This window comes from Schistosoma haematobium, chromosome ZW (assembly GCF_000699445.3).
Source record: "Schistosoma haematobium chromosome ZW, whole genome shotgun sequence".
Lineage (NCBI taxonomy): Eukaryota > Metazoa > Platyhelminthes > Trematoda > Strigeidida > Schistosomatidae > Schistosoma > Schistosoma haematobium.
In genome coordinates, this window is record NC_067195.1 from 8,032,021 (window position 1) to 8,055,523 (window position 23,503).

The 23,503-nt window shown below is 37.5% G+C and overlaps 1 protein-coding gene across 1 annotated transcript; it reads right to left on the bottom strand.

The window, feature by feature from the left end:
* Positions 1–10,376: 10,376 nt before the first annotated feature.
* FUT5_2 (4-galactosyl-N-acetylglucosaminide 3-alpha-L-fucosyltransferase fut5) lies at positions 10,377–21,618 on the bottom strand. Its single transcript, XM_051210302.1, has 5 exons — positions 19,549–21,618; positions 18,599–18,835; positions 17,844–18,061; positions 16,300–16,472; positions 10,377–10,905 (listed from the first exon to the last, which is right to left on the bottom strand). The coding sequence occupies exons 1-3, from the start codon at positions 19,894–19,896 to the stop codon at positions 17,906–17,908; spliced, it is 741 nt and encodes a 246-aa protein (XP_051070281.1). The 5' UTR covers positions 19,897–21,618; the 3' UTR covers positions 10,377–10,905; positions 16,300–16,472; positions 17,844–17,905.
* Between the last annotated feature and the right edge of the window lie 1,885 nt (positions 21,619–23,503).

A 23,503-nucleotide genomic window follows, 5' to 3' on the forward strand; every position in this document is an offset into this window, starting at 1 on the left:
GTTACATGACGAGTTCATTTATGACTGATGATTTTCTCGTCTCGTCACAAATAGAACATATGATCCGCAGCACCACAATTATTAATTGCTAGTAGTGGAATCCAATGTGATATGTGATTCCCGCCTATTTGGGACTCGTCAGCTAGATGTACCTGCACCTCAGAGTTGATTTTCACTCATCGACTCGAGCACCTTATCATTCGCTTCAAACGCCATCTCGCACTTTCTGGAGAATAACAGCTAACTGGTGGTAGAACGCATCCTTGATTGCATATGGGCTGCAATCTGTTGGAGCATAAACGAAGATGACGAAAATACATCGTTTCTCACGCCGATTTCTTCTCAATTTGATGAAACTTTCTAATCTAACAGCACATAACCGACTGTTAATGGGGATCCAATCGATTAGTGCTGCCTCACCTCAAGCGCTTAGTGCGACACCAACGCCAACAAGACCAGACGAAGATACCACAAAATCCCTGAATAAACGCGCGTAAAACAAGCTTTTTGAAGCGACAGATGGAGAGCGAATTTGTAGTACTTCATCAGAGTATTGAATACGGGTCTCGGATAGACAACAAACGTCGATATTAAGACTTTCAAAAGACATAGCCAGCCCTATCTGTTGTCCGACCTGCATAAGTGTGCGAACGCTGAAGGCAGTCAGTTTGAATGGTGCACGTGGTTTCAGAAAAACTGTTTCAGTATTCGTATTTGGTGGTAGCATACAATTTTCAAGCAGGCAGTGACTCGAGAACGTTTAGATAGAACCGAGTTTTCACCATAGGCGAGCTGCTGTATAAGTCGAGAAATAAGGATACATAAATTGGGAATGAAAGAGAGTGAGTAAATGACGTAGTAAATAATAATAATAATAATAATAATAATAATAATAATAATAATAATAATGATAATAATGATAATGTGTATTGTTCGACTGTAAATCGAAGCGAGAATACAGTTTCCAGTAAATATCATCATTTTCATTGCATTATTTATTTCGAACTACAAATCTGTCTACTATAAGTTGCTTTCTGGGTGGTGTTGTGTGATTGTGAATCAAAATTTGTTTATGTATACACTTATGCAATTTAATCATCTTGATTCATTCAGCTGCATATTTTGTTGATCATTTGATTGTAGTTGTGACAGTACTTTTGTATATTATTGTAGTTTTAGTTTGTTTTTAGGTTCTACAAAATTTCTATGTTTTTCATGAACTACATCTACGTTGTTTTACTTGACATTGATTTCTACTATGTCCTTCTATTGTTGTTAAACTTTTTAAATATTCGTTATTATCACCAACATGTTTCTTATTTATTCTCCGTCCTTCTCATACATATTTATTGGACAATTATCTTTCTTATATTCAGCTTCAGTTGATCGCTTTTCCACCACTAGTCGATCGTCACTCAACTGTCTTTCAACATTTTAAACTATGCAGTCCACCTTCTTATTTTTAGTAGATTGCTTAATTTGTCAAACGATTATAAATATGATTACACAGCTCAAGTAAATGGCACCGTCGGAAAGCAAGCTTTCTTTTCTGAATCGTCTTCAAATTTTCCTCACTAATTTTTATTTTCAGAATTTCATCACCTCATATTAAATAGGAGCACACAATACGGTTTCACTGCAACTGCCTCTAGTAGTTTATGTGTTAAAACATATACTTGATTGAGTACGTCGGGTTGAAAATAAAATGAATTTGTACTGTCAGTTTAAGAGCAAGCTTCAGAGAAGAATAGTAAAATTTATCTATTCGTCCGTCATCAAAAACCGATTCTCTGTTAAATTCTAGTTGCTTGTCTTATCAACAACATCCATTTGTACATGTTTCGATATGGTTAGAAACATCCATAACATCTTGTAAATATATCATTGACTGGTCTGTTCAAATGCTATTCATGACTAATAAACTTAACTCATTTTACTATTGTTGAGTGACTTCATTCAGCTTTATTTTTCGTTCCACATGTAAGTTCATAGTTTCGCATATCAATTATTCCATTTTTAATCCACCCGTTTATTCAGCTTTTGTATAGAATATTGATTGACGCAGTAACCTCCACAAATTCCTATTATCCATATCACAGTCATTTTCCCAAGACAGATTTCCAAACAAATTTGACATCCGTTTAAATAGGTAACCTGTAAGTATTCAATCTATCAATGCTAAGAGTACAGGTAAGAAGTTACATCGTAAGATTAAGATTATCTACTACATTTGTCAGAATTTCTCTGTTCTAGAGTTTTAACTAAACAACATTGCCTTTGATGTCAGACAATATTTGCGGATTTCATCTATTAGAGACCAATCGTTACATTATTTCAACTGTCGTGGTATACTAGGTTAGGAAGTTAACACCGAACCAATTATATAAGATTTCGAACTGTACGACCATTTGAAGCTCGGACTCCGTCCTCTCAAGTTGATAACCATGGGTGAACTATGAACAATGATAATAAATCCACGAAGTTTGATGATAATCTAGTCATAATATGGATAATATTATCAATGAAAGTTCAATAGAAAACTGTCTCGAATTCAAAATGTAGTTTTGTGTACTCCTTATTCTCTTTCTTCTTCAGTGCTCATCATTTGTTCATGTGTTTGCATGTATTCAACTCTAAGTGTAATATGCCAATCTTAGACCCAGATGGAAATATAACAACAACAAATGAATCCGCTACATCAAAATACCAATATGTGCTTTCCATCAAGAATCGTATTTCGCACTCTCACATAAAGCACAACCTAATGCAAACACACGAACGAACCAACAATTTAGTGCATGTCAATGAGAACGCCTCAATCTTTCATATTACGTACAAACAATGAGAAAATGAGGTCATTAAAATTCCTAGAATGAGTTTAGCAGTACGAAGATGAAGCTACAACAAAATGATCAGCGAATTCATGGATTTGAATGATGCATTACTTACTTACTTACTTACTTACTTACTTACTTACTTACCTACTTACTTACTTACTTACTTACTTACTTACTTACTTACTTACTTACTTACTTACTTACTTACTCACTTACTCACTCACTCACTCACTTACTACTCACTTACTCACTCACTCACTCACTCACCTACCACTCACTCACTCACTCACTCACTCACTCACTCACCACTCCACTCACTCACTCACTCACTCACTCACCCACTCACTCACTCACTCACTCACTCACCACTCACCACTCACTACTCACTCACTCACTCACTCACTCACCTCACTCACTCACTCACCTCACTCACCACCACTCACTCACTCACTCACTCACCCACTCACTCACTCACTCACTCACTCACTCACTCACTCACTCACTCACTCACTCACCTCACTCACTCACCACTCACTCACTCACTCACTCACCTCACCACTCACCACACTCACTTCACTCACTCACTCACTCACTCACTCACTCACTCACTCACCACCACTCACACTCACTCACCACTCACTTACCACTCACTCACCACTCACCACTCACCACTCACTCACTCACTCACTCACTCACTCACTCACTCACCACCCCACTCACTCACTCACCCACTCACCTACCACTCACTCACTCACTCACTCACTCACTCACTCACCTACCCACTCACTCTCACCACTCACACCACTCACTCACTCACCACTCACTCACCACTCACTCACTACTTCTCACTCACTTCACTACTCACTCACCACTCACTACTCACTCACTTACCTCACTCACTCACTCACCACTCACTCACTCACTCACTTCACTCACTACTCACTCACTCACTTACTCACTTACTTCACTCACCCACTCACCACTCACCACTCACTCACTCACTCACTTCACTCACTTCACTCACTCACTCACTCACTCACTCACTCACTCACTCACTACACTCACTCACTCACTCACTTCACTCACTCACTCACTCACTTACTCACTTACTCACTTCACTTCACTTCACTTACCCTACTTACTCACTTACTTACTTACTTACTTACTCACTTCACTTACTTCACTTACTCACTCTTACTTACACTCACTCACTTACTTACTTCACTACCCACCTACTCACTCACTCACTTACTTACTCACTCACCACTCACTTCACTACTCACTTACTTACTCACTCACCCACTTACTCACTTTACTACTCACCTACTCACTCACTTTCACTCACTTACTTACTTACTCACTCACTACTTACTCACTCACTCACTCACTTACTCACTTACTTACTCACCACTCTACTTACTTCACTTCACTCACTTCACTTACTCACTCACTCACTTCACTACTCACTTCACTACTACTTACTCACTTCACTCACTCACCTACTCACTCACTCACTTACTCACTTACTTACTCACCTACTACTCACTTACTCACTCACCACTCACTTCACTTACTTCACTCTCACTTACTTACTTACACTCACTTCACTTACTTCACTTACTTACTTCACTACTTACTTCACTCACTCACTTCACTTACTCACTTCACTTCACTTACTCACTCACTCACTCACCACTTCACTCACTCACTTCACTTACTCACCTACTTACTTACTCACTCACTTACTTACTCACTTACTTACCACTCACTCACCTACTTCACTCACTCACTACCACTCACTCACACCTTACTCACTCACTCACCACTCACTCACTCACTCACTCACTCACCACCCACTCACTCTTACTCACTCACTCACTTCACTCACTACTTACTCACTTACTTACCACTACTTACCTTACTCACTTACTTACTTACTTCACTTACTCACTCACTTACTTCACTCACTTACTACTTACTCTACTCACTTCACTTACTTACTCACTACCTACTACTCACTCACTTACTTCACTTCACTCCACTTACTCACTCACTCACTACTCACTACTCACTCACTTCACTCACTTACTTCACTCACTCACTACCACTTACTCACTCACTCACTCACTCACTTACTACTCACTCACTTACTCACCCACTCACTCACTACTCACTCACTTACTTACCACTTCACTCACTCACTCACTCACTCACTCACTCACTCACTCACTCACTCACTCACTCACTCACTCACCACCACTACCACCACTCACTCACTCACTCACTCACTCACTCACTCACTCACTCACTCACTCACTCACTCACTCACTCACTCACTACTCACTCACTCACTTACTTCACTCACTCACTCACTCACTACTCACTCACTTCACTCACCACTCACTACTCTCACTTCACTACCTACCACTACTCACTCACTACTCACTCACTCACTCACTCACTACCTACTCACTACCACTTACTCACTTCACTCACTCACTCACTCACTCACTTCACTCACTCACTCACTCACTCACTCACTTACTCACCACTCACTCACTCACTCACTCACTCACTCACTTACTCACTTCACTCACTCCACTTACCTTACTCACTCACTTACCCACTCACTCACTCACTCACTCCACTCACTCACCTCACTTACTCACTCACTCACTCACCTCACTTACTTACTCACTTACTTACTCACACTACCACTTACTCACTCACTCACTTACTACTCACTCACTCACTTACTTACTTACTTACTCACTTCACTCACTTCACTCACTCACCTACTCACTACCACTCACTTACTTCACTTACTTACTACTTACTTACTTACTTACTTACTTACTTACTTACTTACTTACTTACTTACTTACTTACTTACTTACTTACTTACTTACTTACTTACTTACTTACTTACTTACTTACTTACACCTGTTACTCCCAATGGAGCATTGGCCGCCGACCAGCATTCTACATTCCACTCTGTCGTGGGCCTACCTTTCTAGTTCTATCCAGTTGTTGTTTATTCTTCTCATGTCCGTCTCGATTTCTCGCCCAGGATCTATCAGGACAAAACGGCCGTCCTGTGCTGCTTCCAGGTTTTTCATGGTTATCTAGCTTCAATTGACTCATGAATTCAACTATTGAAATTACTAACATCTCCACAAAACCTCTTTTGATAAATTCACTCTAAATAAATTTCAATGATGTTAGCGAGTTTACCTTATTTCAAACATCGTAGTGTAAAACATAATTCATTCGATTATCATGTATTTCAACTTATTTCCCATTGTAGCGTATAACCATTACATTAATTTCAATGACTTTGATGCCTGGCCAATTAGACTAGTAGTAATATTGTAACTCGATCGATGAAATTCGATCAGCATACGCTGTCGGCTACCACTCAGGGATCAACCAATTGTTGGCTCATTAATAGTAACTTCTCAAATGTTCAACCAGAGAAATGAGTGGCTATGTTTGTATAAGGAGAATTATTTGATAACCTATTGAGAATTTAATTTGTCATATTGTCATCAACTACTGATTAACAGGCACTGGTTGAACTAACAAACAACTACTCTTATTAGATAGTTTCTCGAGTTAGGAATAACATGTTAGGAAGTTTGCATATGGTACGCTCTCAGACACGACCAAAACAAAGAAGTAAACAATGATAAATTTAAGGTCAATAAGAACCAATCAAAATCAAGGTGCACAGAACAAGCTGTGAAACACATATGGAGAAATTCGAACACTTCACTTCTATCTGAAGTTTGTGCTGACGATGTCGTTCAGAAGAACGATGAAAGCTCCACGATCAAACGATCCAGCTCAGAGAACAAAACTCCACGAAGATAGTTATGATGAGACCATAAAATCATCAGTCATAAATGAACTCGTCATGTAACTGATGACCGTCAATTGATGGGTTGTGAGGTTGGAGCTAAAATGTCATTACACGCACTTAATTGGTTGGCAAGCAATTAGACATTTTCGAAAATAATTCGTAAATAGATGGAGGAGAGGTTTTGAAGAACGTTTGTATCACAGATTGTGTCATTTCCAAGTGATAAACATTTTCGGCAAGACTCTAATTTAGGGACGACCTTTGAACGAATCTTAAATGTCCTTGACAATTATTAGCCAATCAGAAGACAGTTAGTATAAAGTGAAAATATATTATAAGGAAGTGATGAATTACAGTGGATATTCTTCTTTGCATGATTTAAAGGCTTGTTAAGGTTTGATAAAGGTTCAGAGGTTGTGAATTCATAATGCATGTGGTATAGAAACTCGTCCATAGGGTTAGGGTTTAGGGTGAAGGTTAGGGTTAGGGTTAGGATGCTAACATACGATCGGTTTACAACGGATTTTAGAGAAGAGGTGTTTATTGAGAGGCTGCAACCCTAACCGTAACCCTCACCCTAACCCTAAACCTTAACCCTAACTCCTAACCCTATGGACGAGTTTCTATACCACATGCATTATGAATTCACAACCTCTGAACCTTTATCAAACCTTAACACGTTTTCAAATCATATAAAAGAGGAATATCCACTGTAATTCATTACTTCCTTGTAATATATTTTTACTTTATACTGTCTTCTGATTGGCCAATAATTGAAATTGCTCAAACGCTTCTGATTGGCTCGTCGCTAAATTAGAGTCTCGCCGTCCCATCTGCAGTAATCTCTCATTAATCACCTCCTCTCTAAAATCCGCTGTGAACCGATTGTATGTTAGCATCGCGTGTTGAACTTGGCTCCGTGACCTTGAAATTGCTCAAACGCTTCTGATTGGCTCGTCCGTTTCTATATCATTCATTTAAATGATCACATTTACATCTATAAGAGGTTCGCACAGATTCTTCAATCTGACCATCTTATCTCAACATAGTGCACGCAATGTTGAGTCACCTAGACTGGTGGCCACATTGTAATTTGGTCGATATCATTCGATCTGCACTAAGAAGTACCTGACACACATGATATTGATCACCACACAGTGATCAATCAATTGTGAAACTATACATGTCTAATCAATAAACCCTTTGATATTATTGTCCATTCATTTACACGACTGTGTTTTGCCATTAACCAACTGACTAATATTTACATTTGTCCAATTATTAACTCATTTATATTCACGTGAATCAGTTGAAACTACAATTTAGACGGTGTTAATTATTAAATCCCATGGTATTGATATTAAAATTGGTCGAAGTTTAGGATGGAAAGTTAATATGAAAAGATAATACTTTCCCTCCCTCAAATCCAATTTTCGTTATTTTCCTTACCAATACTTCTCTATTATGAACATTTATACCTTTATCATCATCATATTACAATCATTTGTGAATAGTGAACAGCATTATGTTGCTCCATAATCATTCCATATGAAATTGTTTTCATGAAAAACATCAGAATTGTATGAACGAAGAATATTCTTTTCAATAATTTCTCATTAGGTTCTACAATTATAAATCCAGATTAATAATCCATATAATCGGCCAGATTTAAGGCAAAATACATCATCATTTGGAAATGGTAATATGTGAATCAGGAATTGTTTGTTATATAAAAATAAAATCGTTATTGTTGGGGCTGACTAATATGAAGTGTTAACTTGAAACGGTTTATAAGCGAAATGAAATTGTGAGATAAATTATCAGAATAAATATGGTCAACATGGGGTAAGAGAGAGAGAGAGAATATTGTGATTACAAATCGGAAATTGCGTAATATGTAAAATAATCAGGTCAAATATAGTAGGTTCAGGGGTGGATATTAAATAAATTCCGGTTGATTTTCAAGGCTTTTGAGAAGTTGAATATGTTCCAGTCAGAGAAACTGTAGAATATATTTGTGAACAACTTAGAGAACAGGAACTAGAAACGACAATCCCTGTAGAGATCATCAAAGAATTATTACTAAAATGCACTATGAATGTACATTTCAAATTCAATGGGGAAATCTACAGACAAATAGATGGCGTCGCGATGGGTTCACCCCTGGGTCCCATATTGGCAGACATTTTCCTTTCTAAACTAGAAAACGGCCCACTGGCACAAGAGATCGATAAGTTTCCATTGTACTGTCGATATATGGATGATACATTTATCCTTTGTAACGAGCGTACGGACTTGATAAGAACACTCGAGCAATTCAATACAGCTCACCCGTCCATAAAATTCACATGTGAGAAAGAAAATGGGGGTAAAATAGCCTTCCTAGATGTTCTGCTTACAAGGAGAAAAGATGGATCGCTAAAAAGAAACATAAACAGGAAAATGACCTGGACGGGTCAATATACTAACTTTTTCAGTTTCGTTCCTCTACAACAAAAAAGGAACCTTATCAAGACACTACATCATAGAATCAAGACTATATGCACTATGGATACGATTGAAGATGAAACAAAGAGATTATTTACAACCCTGAAAGAAAATGGATATCCAGAGAAATTTATAAATAGAAACTTAGCCAATAAAAGACAGCGTGGAGAATGTCCAACAGTAAATAGAAAGCCTCTATATATACGCTTACAATTCAGAGGAGACGCGCCGAGTGAAATGTTAAGACTTAATTAGGTAGATCAATTCAAAGGACTTTCAACGCAGCTAAACTACAACTAGTATTCTCCACACGACCAATAATCACTCCGAGGTTGAAAGATAAATTACCTAGACTAGCCACCTCCTTCTGTATCTATCAATTCAACTGCTCCTGTGGAGCAAGTTATATTGGCAGATGTTCTAGGAATTTGTACATTCGGGCTCGTGAGCACCTACCCGTGTGGTTAAGCAAAGGTGTTGTCAAAACTGTTAACAGCTCCATCTTAGACCATTTAGTCCAAACAGGACATACAGCCAACATGGAGCAATCTTTTGCAATAGTTTATCGTGTCAACAGCAGTCTACCTAATTCCGTCAGACTGCGAATCCTACAGACGGCTGAAGCAATTGCTATTCGGATCAAAAGCCAGAGCTTTGTATCCAAAAGAAGTATGTTCAGCCTCTCCTTTTACCCTGGCCAACTAGCTAATAATCAATCTTATAATGTGGTGACATAATCTGATTAATGTTCATTTTATGTCACAAACTTATTATTATTATTATTATTATTATTATTATTATTATTATTATTACTATAATTGTCTTTACACTTGATAAACCCTTTTGAGGAATTTATTTAATATCCACCCCTGAACCTACTATATTTGACCTGATTATTTTACATATTACGCAATTTCCGATTTGTAATCACAATATTCTCTCTCTCTCTCTTACCCCATGTTGACCATATTTATTCTGATAATTTATCTCACAATTTCATTTCGCTTATAAACCGTTTCAAGTTAACACTTCATATTAGTCAGCCCCAACAATAACGATTTTATTTTTATATAACAAACAATTCCTGATTCACATATTACCGTTTCCAAATGATGATGTATTTTGCCTTAAATCTGGCCGATTATATGGATTATTAATCTGGATTTATAATTGTAGAACCTAATGAGAAATTATTGAAAAGAATATTCTTCGTTCATACAATTGTGTTTTTAATATAATGGGAATTTTTCATCAATATTAGAATTGTTATTATGTGTAAAATATTGTCCATTTTCAAATGTAATTTGTTCTATGCCACAGAAAGCACTATGTACATTACAATTCAATACAGTCCACAATAAAACAATGTTTCTGTTCTCAATATTCATGTTTCATGGATTCCAACGCAATTTCCGACCATTACATCCATCATTCCACCATCGTGCCACACGAGGAACCCAATATGGACCAAATGAATGAGATGTATGACCTAGCAGACACATTGCACATTGAGGTTGGGCATCGTAATCATGTATGATTCCATGACCGTGCCATGCAAAATATTCATTATATGCAGTATCGTTCTTGTCCAAATACTTCAAATAGTCTGCCAGTTTACCTGGTGATTCGAATTGATCAACGTGAATGAACGAGTATGGAGGAGCGACTCTTTCATATTCCTCTATCGATGCACCCATCACAATTGGAAGTAGATCGTTTCTTGGAATGAATAATAAGTTTGCAATTTGTTAAACACTTATCGAAATCTCATCATACAAGTGAACCGTGAACATTAGCAAAAATATGTATATACATTGAAAATGTCAAAATTTCAACTTACAGAACGATGGAGATGAGATTTCAGTTTTAGCCAGTTTCACCGTTTTATTTTGACGTGACAGATATAGACAAATATGGACTATGATTGCTTAATGCACAATGGTAACTGCTAGGAATTATTTATGGACTATTACTACATATTGAATTTGGTATTGTTTGTTTGAATCGTTCCATTGATGTTTATGACTGACATTGATCAGTCTCTAATTGACATGTGTGTATCCTGTGAAGATTGTCTCGATATTGCTTTACGTCACAAGCATTATAAGTAGGGATGGATGGAGGCTAGTAGTGGAATCTAGGGGCGCACGGTACTGGGTTCGATTCCACGAGTGAACCTCAACTGGGTGATTCAGATACATTCAGCTGAGGATCACCGAGTATGATGGAACGCGTATCGTGGATTCCACCGCTAACCACCATCCATTTAATATTGCATATATTCTTATTAGACAATTATTAAGTAGCCAGATTATATATATAGTATGTATATTCAGGTTTCTTTTATCATAAGGTTTCGTTTGACCTGTTGTCTACTGCCACTTTTTGCTTGGTTATGTTAGTTTGATCATAAGGTTTCGTTTGACGTATTGGCTACTGAAATACGTTTAACCATTCTTAACTTATTCGCAATTTATTTGTTACAATATCCCACAATCACAGCCACATTTTGCTTGATCCCGTGTAATTATTATTTTTCTTTTTTTGCAGTGTGATGCGTTTTGTTCTGCTTGTATATAAACCACGTATGTCTGATATATATTAGGCAGAAAAAGTGCAAGCTTAATTAGAAATACTAAGCAAAGAACGCACACACACCAAAAATTATAATTCACAAATTAATTCAAGATTTCTAGTTTATTCCATTTCATTCAGGATTTCAAATTAAATGTGAGGACTTCACCCTAATGAGAACACTTGGCCTCTAATAATATTGCAACAACAATTAAACACACAGTAGGGGCCGCTATCTTTGTTCTGGACTAGACGAGCTGGTCTCGGTGAGAATTTGTTATGAAGATGACCAATAAGGACTCATATTTGACTCAGGGCTCCTAGTGCTACATGAAGCATCATTGGTTTAGCACAGAAACAATGTCATAGAAATAAGTATTTTAACTGGCGTTTTAGTTGCCTGGTACTTGACAGGCCATAAAACATAACATTTTTGTGCGACTAGTTATACAAAAAATTGATCGAGCACTATCACGTTTATTATTTGAGGATACCTGTCAACGTGCTCAAATAAGATCTGTCATGGACTTCTCATCTTCTCCTTCTCTAATGTGAAGTTTCTTCAGAGTATTGATCATTAGATCCCTCATTTTATATTATGTGCAATATTCTGTTAAACATCTTCAGAAGACCTCATTGAAATCTCAGTCAGTCAGCTACGACGTAGGACCGGGCACATATATGCATCGGTCCAAGTTGCCATAGCTCATTAACACAACAAGATGGACACCGGATTCATAAAATTAGTTAATTCACAGATGGTAATATATAAAAGATTGCAATAAGGATATAGTACAGGAAGAAAGAATTAGTTCGCTGAAAGAAAGATATGAAGCGATTTTAATCTTTTAGTTTAAGGGAAGACAGAGAGTGTATAGACCGACGCCATTGTGATAGATTTTGAGCCATGTCACCAAGAGTCACCAACCATTGGTTACGATAGTCACGCGGACCCCAACCAAGTAGTCTGCATCTACCAACATGGCTCAGACTAGAAATTAGTGACTTCAAGCACTGATGCCACGTTTTAGTTTGGCCGCCCCTAACTTTCTTCCAACCATCCCGAACACTGGTCAGCAATTCACGTCGTGGTAATCGTTGTTTGGGCATACGTAACACGTGGCTCAACCATCTCAGTCGATGAAGATTCACAATCTCATCAACTGATTTACCATTGCTCCCTAATACTCTGCATCTAACCTCACTATCACTTACCCGGTTATCCCAGTAGACGCCGGCAATATTTCTAAAGCATCTGTGGTCAAATACTAGTAGCTTACGAGTGTCTTCTACTCTTAAGGCCATGTTTCGCTGCCGTAAATTAAAACAGAACGGACTGCCGCGCAGTATACTCGTCTTTTTATTGATAGACTGATATCTCGCCTTCGCCATAGGTGACGTAAGTTGACAAAAGCCAAACGAGCTTTTCGAATCCGTGCTGAGATTTCGTCAGACACTAACCCATTAGGGCTGATCAGACTTCCAGGATAAGTGAAGTTGTCAACGCGTTCGACTACTTCACTCCCTATCCTTAGTTCAGGTGTTGACGCAGACCAGTCCTGAAGCAACAACTTGCATTTAGAGGGAGAGAAGCGCATTCCAAACATTCTGGCATTGTTGCTTAGTGCTACCAAAACACTCTCCATTTTATCAGCGTCTTCACCAAACAGGACTATATCATCTGCGTATTGAAAGTCGATAAGTGGACCTCCTGGAAGGAGGTCAATACCCAAGAATTTAGTCGACAAGAATGTTATTTCCATCAGTAGGTCTATGATGAAGTTAAACAAAATGGAGATAGTGGACAGCCTTGACGGACACCACTTGAGGTTGCAAAAGTAGATGACAGTTCGCCATAAGCTCTGACTCTACTGGTTGTGTTCGAGTAAAGAGCCTTCACAAGGTTTGTGTACTTCTGAGATACGCCTTTCAATGACAGACACTGCCACAGAATCTCGCAGTCTACCGAGTCAAATGCTGCTTTTAAGTCAAGAAAGACCACCATTGTCGGACGCCGATAAGTATGCCTGTGTTCTAGAACCTGACGAATGGCGAATATGTGGTCGATGCAGCCACGACCAGGTCTAAAGCCAGCTTGATTCTCTCGTGTTTGCAGTTCACGAGTCTTAGTTAGGCGTCTGATAATTATCGAGGCTAGTATTTTAGATACTATATTAGTTAAACTAATCCCTCTATGGTTGTCACAGGATGATTTTAACCCTCTCTTATATATTGGGACGATAAGTGATTGTGACCAGTCAGATGGAATGACGTCTAACTCCCAGATCTCAGTTAAAATTGTAGTCAACCTAATCGCTAAAATTGGACCACCATCATTTAAGACCTCTGGAGCCAATCCATCTGGACCAGCTGCCCTTCCTCGTTTCAGATTAACTATAGCCTTTTGAACTTCTGCTAGAGTTGGGGGACCTAATTCAATGTTCCATTCACACTGTCTGGGAATTTATGGTAGTTGTAGAGTAGCTGAGGGCCAGCTGAACTGTTCTCTGGAATGTTCCGCCCATCGTTCTAAACGTCTGGATTGAGAACAAATGAGGGTGTTGTCTTTTTCCGAAATAGTGTGACTTACACTTGACTTATTAATTCCAGTTTCTTTTATTAGTCTGTAGAGCCGCCATTTCCATTTCTTCTGTGTAACCCTGTGGTTTAAATCACTGATAGATGTCACTGCTGTTTCCACATCTGTTTGTATAGCTTTCCAAGCAACATCTGGTTCAACCTCGTTTTCAGAGCCACCAAATTGTGACCTCAGTTGTTCCTGGAACCTACTTTTGATTTTCTCGCTACTCATTTCAGTTCTAATGGGTCTTTTTACTGTGGCTCTTTTGCGTCCAGTGGGGCGCAAGCAGGTGCGTGCCCGTATTAGCGCATGATCGGAGTCCAAGCAGGTACTCCAGAATTAACGACAATCTTCTACTGACCCTCTCCAACGATGACTGATGGCAATATGGTCTATTTGAGTCCATCGTTGGTTTGGTGTAGGGGTCGCCATGTTAGACGATGTCTCTCTTTATGCTTAAAATTTGTGTTTGCTAAAAATAAACGATTGTCTGAGCGCGTTTGCAGCAGACGATCACCATTATCTGTTCGCTGTGCCGGTATACTAAAATACCCACCTAAATGCCTGTCTGTTTCGTTTAAACTACCTATCTGAGCATTAAAGTCACCTGCTACGAGTACTATGTCTGAACGTTTAGCTTTCTGAAGAAGTTCAGATAGCTTTCTGTAAAATTCATCTTTCACTTCATCTGAGCTGCAGTCGGTGGGAGCGTAGGCAGAAACGACAAAGAGGCAACGACGTGTGTCCCTATCCTTCCGAGTTCTTACGGAGCCGTGTAGCCGAACAGCACATAAACGACTGTAAACGGGGATCCACTCTAACAGTGCTTGCTCCGCCCTCATACTTAGTGCTATCCCTACTCCTGCCAGTCTGCGAGAGCTGGCCGTCAGGTCACCAGATACACGGAGTATGTATCTCGTTGGCTCTCCGTTTTGCCGAGGTGAGGTCAAGTGAATGACCACACTGGGATCCTGTATGCGTGTTTCAGAGACACAGCATACATCAATGGTACAAGATTCTAGGGTTCTAGCCAAGGAAGCCTGTTGACCGATTTGATATAGGGTGCGTACTTCGAAGGCTCCAATGTGTAGTTTGGAGCGAGGTTTCAGCAGACTTGGGACAGTGTTTTGAGCACTAGAATCGTTGGCTATGGTGACACTTGAGAGGGAAGCCGAAAAAGGAAGTTTAAGGGTGAAAGTCGATGTAGGAGAAATAATAGGAAGTGAAGACGGAGGTTGATTATGAATACAGTGGTCTTGAGTGCTGTTAGAGGTATGAGGGCGGTTATCACTTCCCGGTTGCCCACAGCGTGGAAGGGTTGTTCCGGAGGTACCTGAAAAGGAAATCGGATTAGACGCGGTCTTAGTGACCTAGGAGCGTGACCACAGTGCCAAAGGGACAACTGCATGAGGTCGGTCACACACGACCTTTTATGGGTAATTTTTGTGTTAGCTCCGTACTTGTTGAGACCTTACCGCCGGAGACGGATATCCGTGGGATAAGGCGAGATGTGCATTTTTAGAGTCGACCTTTTCTAACCCCACCCCTCCTTGTGGGAAGGCAGCATTGCTGTCATGCTGGTTGTCTGAAGGAAACACCTTACTGCTGTCACAGCTCTGTACAGTCAGCAGCACGACTTCGCCTTTAGACATTGGGAACTCGAAAGGATTGTCCACGACAGAATTGGATGGAGAATGGTGGTGGTTGGCATATGCTCCTCCACGAAGGGTAACGGGCGTAAGTGTGTAAGTAAGTAAGTAAATAAGTAAGTGCTGGATGACTATGAGTTGCCGCCTATCACTAAAACCAACATCAATGTAATTCATTCCAGTTCACTCTGCCAATTTCATTTCGTTTTTCTGAAATAATATGACAATTTGAGACGATGATTATGCACACATAAATAAATTGATGACTTTGATTACACTATAATGCAAGATTAATACCAAACCACTTACTTCAATGAATTTTTATACAACTTCTCTGTTATGTATTCACTACACAAACTATTTTCGAAGCTCAAATAAAACTTGTAATTTTCGCGAATCATTTTCAAGCAGCTATCTGATGAGGTAAAAGTCGGATTATACTTTGGACAGGATAACGTGCCACACTGACCATAAATATCAAGCTGAAAATAGAAAATGAATCAGTGAACTATGGAACAGATAAATTACATGTTTTAATGATGAAGCTGGTAACCGCATCGAATTCATTGTGCGTATGTTTGATAAAACGATCAGTTTCCTCCTAAAATTTTAATAGTTGAGTTCATAAGCAGATCTAAACTAGAACATCATTGAAAACGTGAGAGCACTGCACAGCCATTTCGGCCTAACTATGGACACATCAACAGCAGCACTTCTGTATCCAGCATTTCTAAATAACCATCATGAACACAGTGAGCTCACTCATGTACATGCATATAACACTTGGACATAAAAGTGAGTGATCACTGAGTATGGTGTAAGAATACCTGGATTGGCAATCTTGTGAGATCAGTTTAAGGAATAGTCACATGTAGTTATATTAATCCAGTGATACAGTTCCCTACAAAATGACGATTCGATGAAATCATCTTCAATCTGAGCACTATCCCTGACATTTCTGAGATGCTCATTTGTTTATATATATAGACTAACCAACTTGTACATTTATAGGATAAATTCTCAATGAAGTGAAAGACAATCAAATATTCATAGTTGGTGATATTGATTATAAATTCCAGTAATGAACACACATCGTTATAAAATGAAACACCTTCACTGGTCGTTAAACATCAACAGTATATGACCAGTCAGTACGTACGAAACCTCTCTCAAAAGACTGTGAAGTTGAGCAATTCTAAAAATTGAGTGCTTGAGGGCCTTATACGTGCTTATCTATTTTGCTACATACTGGAAAGTAGGTATTGCTAAAGAATCAGTGCTTGAAATCCATCGAGAACGCATACGTGATCGAGAAGTCGGAGTTTCAGAGATGGAGACCTGTTGTCAACACAATGATAGAACACACAATCGTGCAGATGTGGGAATAATACACTTGTGACATATACTTCACGCATTGCTGTGAATCAATCAAGACAATTTCAGTAGACCTTGTTTCATTATATTCCAATCATTATTAGTTTGTTTCTCCTTCATTTGAACCTACAGGATCCAATCAACTTTCCAATCACATTTGTCATCATTTCATATGAAATGATTACAATTAAAAGTGACAAGTATTGCATGTTTCATAGTGGTGTTTGTATGAACTAATGATACCTTTGTGCCCAATGTCTGTCTGATTTCGAGTTTCAAACACCAAACTTTCGTTAGTGCTCACCTAGTTCTCTCAACCTAGATTGCTCTATTTCGGGAATTCTCGGTTCGTACAGTAATTCAAATACTTCCAATTATTTTACTTGTGCTGTATACATTTTGTATTTCGTCAATTATTCGTTTACTCAAAACTATTGAAAAACGTGTAGAAACTCAATGTTAAGCTTTGTCAAACTCACCGGGATATATCGTGAAAGTTCTTTGGCGTATTGCATTCTTGGACTTTTCGGTATACAGTTACTCACAAACCATGCAACTTTTTTGATTTCCCAGTAGCGAAGTTTCTAGAAGGTAAAGGATATCGTGTTTCTGGACCATGGTGCTTCATGTATGGCTCATAGGAACCGTATGGTGAGTAAATCGTTGAATCCAGACGGAAGGAGATAGTGTAATTAATCTTGATATCAGAGGGATAAATTCAAGTAAAACGATGTCATGGATATTGAAATGAATGAGCAAGTTAGTAGTTTTGATATTAGAACAATGTTTTAGTAAAGTGGTTCGTGGGTAGTGTTTAGTTTTGTCGTTTTGGATTATAGATTAACGGTACAGACCTGAGTGTTTTGATCACGACCTCTGGTGTGGTGGTGTATTTACAATGCTCAAGAGTTCTTTACTAAAATGAAATATCTGAAGAAATTTTCACTCAAATGGTATTTACTGATCTAAGTGAAGGCGAATATATTATATGTTTGCTAATCGAAAACAAGCTAATTGGTTAGTGGATGATCCTGGAGGTGAATGTTATCATCGAGTGATGTTTAAGCGACTCATAGGTTTGTGTTTCATGGGAATTCATAAACTTCACACAATTAGTCCATTTCATGGTTCAAAATCAAGAATAGTGACATTATTCGCTGAGTCCTCGTCGGCTACATACAACCGTAATGAAATTATAAAGATTAGTAATATTACTATGGCCAGAATTACTCACTTCATTTTCCAGTGTACCTGCCATAGCAATATGTACAGGCGACTCTTCTATTAAACTAAACCATAATTGCTCTGGAGGTCGAATTCCATTTGGCACTTTATCTTCTGTCAGTATAAGTGCATCAGCTTCTCGCCATCTGTTCATGTCAGTGATAACTGCACATTTCGAAGCATGACATTTTGAAAAGTTCATTGGTCTAAAAATTGTACGATGCCCATAGTTGAGAAACGTCTTCACCTGAAACATGAGTTGATACAAATTCATGTGTTGATTTTCATAATTTAATGAGCATCATATCTAACATCTATTTCATACATAGTTCAGTAATCAAACGCACAAAATATGATTTCGTCAATCTGATATCCAAGTGAACGGTATATGTCCAAATGTTTTATGGAATGGATATAGTTGTGAGCAGCAATGGAAACTAGGATTCGAGGTTCTTTCCTTCGGAGATTCATCAAAATCCAGACAAGATTATAAACAATGGGATAATTCACAACCTTTCTATCAATGATATTTATCCTGATGGTTAGTAGTGATGGCGAGGTTTATTATTGATGTCATTCATGCAATTGATGCCATTTGAGTGAAACGATCACGAGATGTGAGTATCAATTTGATGGAGAGTTTGAAACTGACGTTATTTCACACTTGTCATCCAGAAACATCTGAAGAACGTGTCTTCAACTCCTCATATATCTCACCATACACATTCCACTTACAAACATCATCTCTCAACCAAAGTTTCTGTGATGATCCAACAACAGACCTGGTGGTGAGTGGATCACTGTGACGTAAACTACTATGAAATTGAACAATGTACACAAATATTTTGCACACATAATCTCGATCATTTTGAAATATCAATGAATAATTAGTAAGGATCAGTTAATTAGAAGACAGTCAGTCTATTCAACATCAAAGAATATTTCTAATAGTCAACTTACCGTCTTATTCACACCCAATGAATCATATAATTTCTCAAGTCTATTTTCTTCCAGACTATATCTCAGTGGGTATTTTTGAACGGATGTTTTACTGATAGGGGAATATATTTTGTGTAATATACTAGCAAGATCTGATTCTGACCCGTTTGGAACAGATATATTATTGCACGAAAATTCTATTGTTTTAGGTATTACATCATGATCGACTTGATTGATTCTCCATTGAAAAAGACTTGGTAAAATGTTCATCAACCATATGATCAATAGAATAATTGAAACACTGTACAACAATTTGACTGTCAATGTATATTTATCACTTCGTACAACTATATCAAAACTTTCACGCATGATGTTTATTACAGAAGTGATTGGACGTCAGTTAGAAAGATTGATAATCAGAAATGTGCGATATTATCTGAAAATTGTAAAACAGTCATTAAAGCACTGATAACAATCCCTGATTACAGTCTTTCATTAGTGAAATATCATAAGCCACATTCTAACGCATTCATGTCATCTAGTTGAGAAAATATTCACGTAAGATATACAATTGTTATTTATTGACAAATTGTTTATTGACATAACAGTTGCATGCACACCAGATTGTAGTGTGAAAGTACATTAATGTCATCAGTGTTTGATTTGTGAATTAATCGACTACTATGCATTACAAGCTTGAATCGAAGTCACTAATTGAAACCTTTGATGAGATCACTAACCAACGAATGTAGGACACGAGACAGATGACTGTTTTGTCGCTAAATGAGACGATTTGGCAGTGTGCGTCTACGACAGTCACCTACTGGGAATCCAAGCCAGTACATTGAGTCTCGTGTCTTAATAAAATTACTGCTCACTCACGATCAATTCATATATCTCAATGAAAATATCCAATATAAATTAGTGATGTAACAAATTATCAACAATCGTTTTTTTGAATATATTCAGTTTACATTACCCATACCTTGGTCTATAGAATGATTCTGTTGAAATTGAAATGAATGGTGTACATTTCGGTCGAAATATATATATACAGAGAGAGAGAGAGAGAGTATTACATTACGCCATTGCATTCATTAATTTTAATACATTATTACTTATTCAAATGATCATTGGTGAATTCAAGTATATACCATGTATTCGTATAATTGATCCAAAGACAACAACAACAACAACAATACAATAGTAATGAATTCATTTCATTTCAGTATTATTTCACGAATAAATTGTTTATTTATTTATTTGTTCGTTTGTTTGTTTTTGTGCTCTTACATTCAGTATTGAGCATTAAATATTACTCATTTTTAAAATTATATACATTAGATTGGCAACTATTAGTTTGTCCTACAGCCTGATGAATTTCTAACGCCTTGTAGCGGTAAATAAATCCTCAAAATAAATAACTCTGTAAGTCTTCGACATTGGATGCCGACCACATTGGTTTTAATGGACTCACCTAGCTGAAGGCGCTCGGTCATGCATCCGCACCAGATTACGTGTGGGATCGCCGTGCTTAACAACCCCTACAATCGCTAGCCAGATTAGATCAGACAATGCTTGATATATTGATAGCCTATCAAACATATCTTCAAACCTCTTTAGCCTCTGTCTTTTGATTCCACTTGGTGGGTACGATTCATATTAGAAAGTGTTACTGGTTCAAGCGTTGTCAAACAACGAATACCTGTGGCATCTTCAGCATCTACAGTGGACAAGTTATTGTATGCACTATTCTTAAATCAAATCATCCAACTGTATAGATGATATTGAAAGATATATCTGATGGGTCAGTGTAACCAAAGTTCACAAGATATTCCAGTATTGAACTATTGATTGTTCTTCATTCGCCTTTTAAAAATCACAAAGGACTGTGTTCAGCTATGCGTTTGGGAAGAGCTCGCTGTGTACATTTTGATAGAGTATGCTCAGAAAGATCGAAAGTAATCAAAAAATCGTCTCCTGAGGATTTCAGATATATATTACTGACATGTAACACGGAACCTGTAGTGTCGGTTGCTATGTTAAGCACACATAGCTTATTCTGACCTCCAGACAAGCCAATTTATTCACCATTCTTCAGTCACATTTTAACCTTCTCAATTATTCACTTATCAAAATTGACTGATTCTATGTAAGTGTATTTGTGTATATTTCCTATCTTACCCATCACATGTCTGTAACTTAATTTTATTTCATTATAAATGTCGATTAATACTTGAATAAATCGAGTTGGCCAATACACCCTCTCCAATTTGCTTCACTCTTGTGTCTTTGTTTCGTCTCCTTGATTGCCTATTACAAATCAATGAGTACATGGAATATACATATTCCAAATAGATTCTCTTATTTGATTTATTTAATTCCGTTATTCATTAGTGCGGATTAAGTCTTTAATTATATATGAGAATAGACGATATGTATATTTCAATAACAATCATTCATCCGATCTAACTGAAGTCATATATACCAAGTCGCTAAATACCTAGTTACCTGATCGATGATCAACTATCGCTTATCATCTGATTTTATTTATGACAAAATGAAATACTGATATAGTTCTTACTATAAAGTACAGCATATGATATTGGTAGCATCTGGACAAAAATCGTAGATTCATCGATTTATTACTCGTTAAAATGTCTCTGATTTATAATAGTCTAACTTCATTTAACCACTGTACTAATGAGTCCAAATATTTGATCTGTCTCTCTTCAAATTCTTTTCGTTATTTATGTGTATATCTTGGATAAGTATTAAGGTAATTACATATGCTCTATTAACTTTGTATAACAATTGAATATACTATGTTTTATGCGAATAATAGACAACATAATTTGTTCAGTACAACTTATAGGTCAACCAAAACGACTAGACTTGAACAGACCATATTTATTTATTCGGATTATACACATACCTAATCTCTTTGATTTACACTGTCTGTGTTAGATATTACATAACATGGATTTCATTGATAGATATTACTATCGTAAGTAAGCAATATTTGATCGATCGAACCATAACTATTAACTTTTGTCTCAGTGATATCGCACTATGTGGATTTTGACTCAGTCCCTTAATTTCCAAAATAGTCTTTTATCCATCTTCAATTGAAACCATTAATATACGCAATTCGAAGTAAAAACTATCCAATACACTTTAGTATTCATTCACTTTCCATGTAATATACTGTTGGTGTGATCCAGAAAACTTCTCACAAAAGACAAGTAATGGTCGGGAAAACACTAAGAAGCATTTTATCCAATCAGCGTTCACTTGAAGCTTAGCCAGAAACATCAAGAAAGTGAAAAGTCACATGTAGAGTTTCTGATTGGCTGATTACTATACTGCTACCATGTTTAGTAGCATTCCAGAATGCTTCTCGCATATTTTGCGCCTTTTCTCTCATGTTCAGATCGCTGTGTAGTACTAGCTTGGGGGTTACGATAACAGCTTAGGGTTCGAGTATAGCGTTCAATTAACAATATGTATATATATTCGTTCTACTGTGTACTAATGTTATTTATCAGTTCATGCATAGTACATAATTAACAGTAAAAACAGTTCTTACTAGTAGAATAAGAATAGATTTGTTCAACATTAACTACTTCCATCATTATGTCTATGGAACAACCATAAGATTTTATTAATTATATTTATAAAGAATAGAGTCAATAATTTTCTCTTTGAAAACTTTCATGAATATCTTCATCAAGACAGTAATATAAAATATGCAGAATCAACATGTAGATGGTGTTGTTGAGTTTACTGTTAAGTATGTTATGATCATGAGAGATCTAGTATTCAACTCTGTAATAACTAGATGTAAAAGAATTATGAACAACCAAATGCTCTGGTATAGCCGAAGGTGGAAAGAGTTAGCCCTCCCCTCTAAATGCTCTCACATTACCACGCGTATACAGCCACTGACACAGAGGTCTTGCGCACTGCCTTCTCG

Excerpts from the sequence above, each read along its gene's own strand:
- FUT5_2 (XM_051210302.1), bottom strand. The coding sequence starts at position 19,896 with ATGCGTGAAAGTTTTGATATAGTTGTACGAAGTGATAAATATACATTG. Across the intron at positions 18,836-19,548 it reads CATTGGGTGTGAATAAGACG|GTGAAGACGTTTCTCAACTA; the intron begins GTAAGTTGACTA and ends CTCATGTTTCAG. Across the intron at positions 18,062-18,598 it reads CAGGTACACTGGAAAATGAA|ATTAATTACACTATCTCCTT; the intron begins GTGAGTAATTCT and ends TCTGATATCAAG.